The 733-nt window shown below is 76.1% G+C and overlaps 1 protein-coding gene across 1 annotated transcript in view; it reads left to right on the top strand.

The window, feature by feature from the left end:
- Positions 1–491: 491 nt before the first annotated feature.
- Positions 492–733, top strand: part of MNEG_12336 (hypothetical protein) — a gene marked incomplete at both ends in the record, with an annotated part of 2,142 nt that continues 1,900 nt past the window's right edge. Inside the window, one exon of the mRNA XM_014039193.1 lies at positions 492–695. Within this exon, the coding sequence (XP_013894647.1) occupies positions 492–695 (204 nt within the window). The remainder of the gene's footprint in view (positions 696–733) is intronic.

Genomic DNA, 733 nt, shown 5'->3' with positions numbered 1-733 from the left:
GACGTCGACGGGCCGTTGACGCCCGCTGTGACAGCGGAAAGCGCGAGCGCCGCCGGCTTGCACGTCGGGGCCAGGCGGGCCGGCATACACCTGGAGGCAGGCACTTGGCCCGCCGCCCGGCGCCGCGCGTACCGCCCGTCTAAGCTGCTTGCTGCAGGTGCGAGCGGCCCCCTCGCTCTCCCCCCCCTTGGGCCGCGCCGCGATACCCGCCCTGCGCCCGGCACCTTCCGCGCCGGCACACACCACGGTGCCGCAGCCCGCCCCTGCTCCCCGGCTGCTCAGGCGCCCCTGGCCCCCCACGGCCTCCGCTCTCCCCACCACTCACACCAACCCCCCTGGCCTTCATCACTTCAAACGCCCCCTCTCCTCCACCGCCGCCCCCAGGCGGCCACGACCCCTCCTGGCGGAGCCTGCGCGGCGCCGAGCTGCTGGACCCGCTCGACCCCGCCCCCACCTGGTCCCCCGGCGCCCCCCTGCTGCCCGGCCACGCGATGCCCTTTGCATCAGCCGCCCTGCTGGGCCGAGACCTGTATTTGGTGGGCGGGGCCATGTTCAGCAGCGTGGTCGCGCGCTACGAGGGCGCCGGCGGCGCGTGGGCGGTGTGCCCCGCGCTTGGCACGCCGCGCGTGCACGCGGCGGTGGCAGCGGCGGCGGGGCGGCTGTACGTGTGTGGTGGGCGCTCGCAGGTCAACCAGGTTAGTGGGGGCCCTGGTGGTGCTAGCGGTTGGGGCGG

The sequence above is a fragment of the Monoraphidium neglectum genome (genome assembly GCF_000611645.1).
Source record: "Monoraphidium neglectum strain SAG 48.87 unplaced genomic scaffold scaffold03192, whole genome shotgun sequence".
Lineage (NCBI taxonomy): Eukaryota > Viridiplantae > Chlorophyta > Chlorophyceae > Sphaeropleales > Selenastraceae > Monoraphidium > Monoraphidium neglectum.
The sequence above is the reverse complement of the archived record's forward strand: the minus strand, read 5'-3'. Positions and strand labels throughout refer to the sequence as shown.